This window comes from Sinocyclocheilus rhinocerous, unplaced genomic scaffold (assembly GCF_001515625.1).
Source record: "Sinocyclocheilus rhinocerous isolate Xijiao unplaced genomic scaffold, SAMN03320098_v1.1 scaffold8350, whole genome shotgun sequence".
In the NCBI taxonomy this organism is placed as follows: Eukaryota; Metazoa; Chordata; class Actinopteri; order Cypriniformes; family Cyprinidae; genus Sinocyclocheilus; species Sinocyclocheilus rhinocerous.
The window spans coordinates 1-1210 of NW_015645194.1; the positions used below are offsets into that span (position 1 = coordinate 1).

A 1210-nucleotide genomic window follows, 5' to 3' on the forward strand; every position below is an offset into this window, starting at 1 on the left:
GTTCGTTCGTTCGTTCGCTCTCTCGGCTCGTGACGTCGCTGAGTGTTTGCTGAGCTTTTGTCTTGTCCTGGTCTGCAGCGCTCCGGATCGGATCGGCGCTGGAGAGCTGCTTTAATGCAGCAGGAGGATCAGCATCTGGCGCGGTTGGTTGCATTGTGCGTTGATGACCCCTGCTGTGTAGCCGCTCACCCACCCCCCCGTCTCCCCTCTCTCTCTCATCACAGCTCCTGGATCAGCCATGTTTGGCAGCGAGTCCTCATGTAAGTAGCCCATCCTCCACCGCCGCTCTCTTTATCCTGCATGCGTTGTGCTCTGCTGTGTGTGAAGGACAGGCTCTGGCAGATCCACATCACACAAACACACCTGCGCGTCTGCTGTTCTCTCAGCGCTGATAAACCCTCGCGCTGCTCAGTTAGCATCGTTTGCTGAGTTTGAGGCCTGCTTCACTGCAGTTCTTCTCCCAGACTGTCTTGTCTAAAGCGTGTGAACGCTGTGTTATTCATCATACTGTAGATGCGTGTGCGTTTGTGAGGCTGATGCTCAGTTCATCATTTCGTCATTTCTGTTTTAATATGAATCGACTGTTTGTTGATTGGATTGATTCATTAGGAGAGAAGTAAATTAGGGTCAGACTTGTTTGAACTGCCGCTCTGCTAAAAGATGAACTTCTGTCCTGATCTGAGAATCAACACTAGTTAGGATAGGACAATATTTGGCTGAGATACAACTATTTGAAAATCTGGAATCTGAGGGTGCAAAAAAATCTAAATATTGAGAAAATCATCTTTAAAGTTGTCCAAATGAAGTTCTTAGCAATGCATGTTAATAATCAAAAAATAAGTTTGGATATATTTACGGTAGGACATTTACAAAATATCTTCATGGAACATGATCTTTACTTAATATCCTAATGATTTTTGGCATAAAGGAAAAATAGTTAATTTTGACCCATACAATGTATTGTTGGCTATTGCTACAAATATACCCCAGCGACTTAACACTGCTTTTGTGCTGCAGGATCACATATTGGTACAGTATGATGAAAACACAACATTCACAGGCCTTGAACTTTATTTAACCAGAGGTTTGACAGAATATATGTGATAATTGTTTTTGGTTTGTCTTGGGTGAGGGGTTGACAGAACTCTCTTCTGCTCAGCAAGGCTGCATTTATTTGATCAAAAATGCAGTAAAAATTGTGCAATATTAT

General features: G+C 43.3%; 1 protein-coding gene across 1 annotated transcript in view; it reads left to right on the plus strand.

Annotated features, from left to right (window-relative positions):
• Positions 1-14: 14 nt before the first annotated feature.
• Positions 15-1210, plus strand: part of LOC107705858 (suppressor of tumorigenicity 7 protein homolog) — an 11411-nt gene continuing 10215 nt past the window's right edge. Inside the window, exon 1 of the mRNA XM_016509363.1 lies at positions 15-260. Within this exon, the coding sequence (XP_016364849.1) occupies positions 239-260 (22 nt within the window). The 5' untranslated portion in view covers positions 15-238. The remainder of the gene's footprint in view (positions 261-1210) is intronic.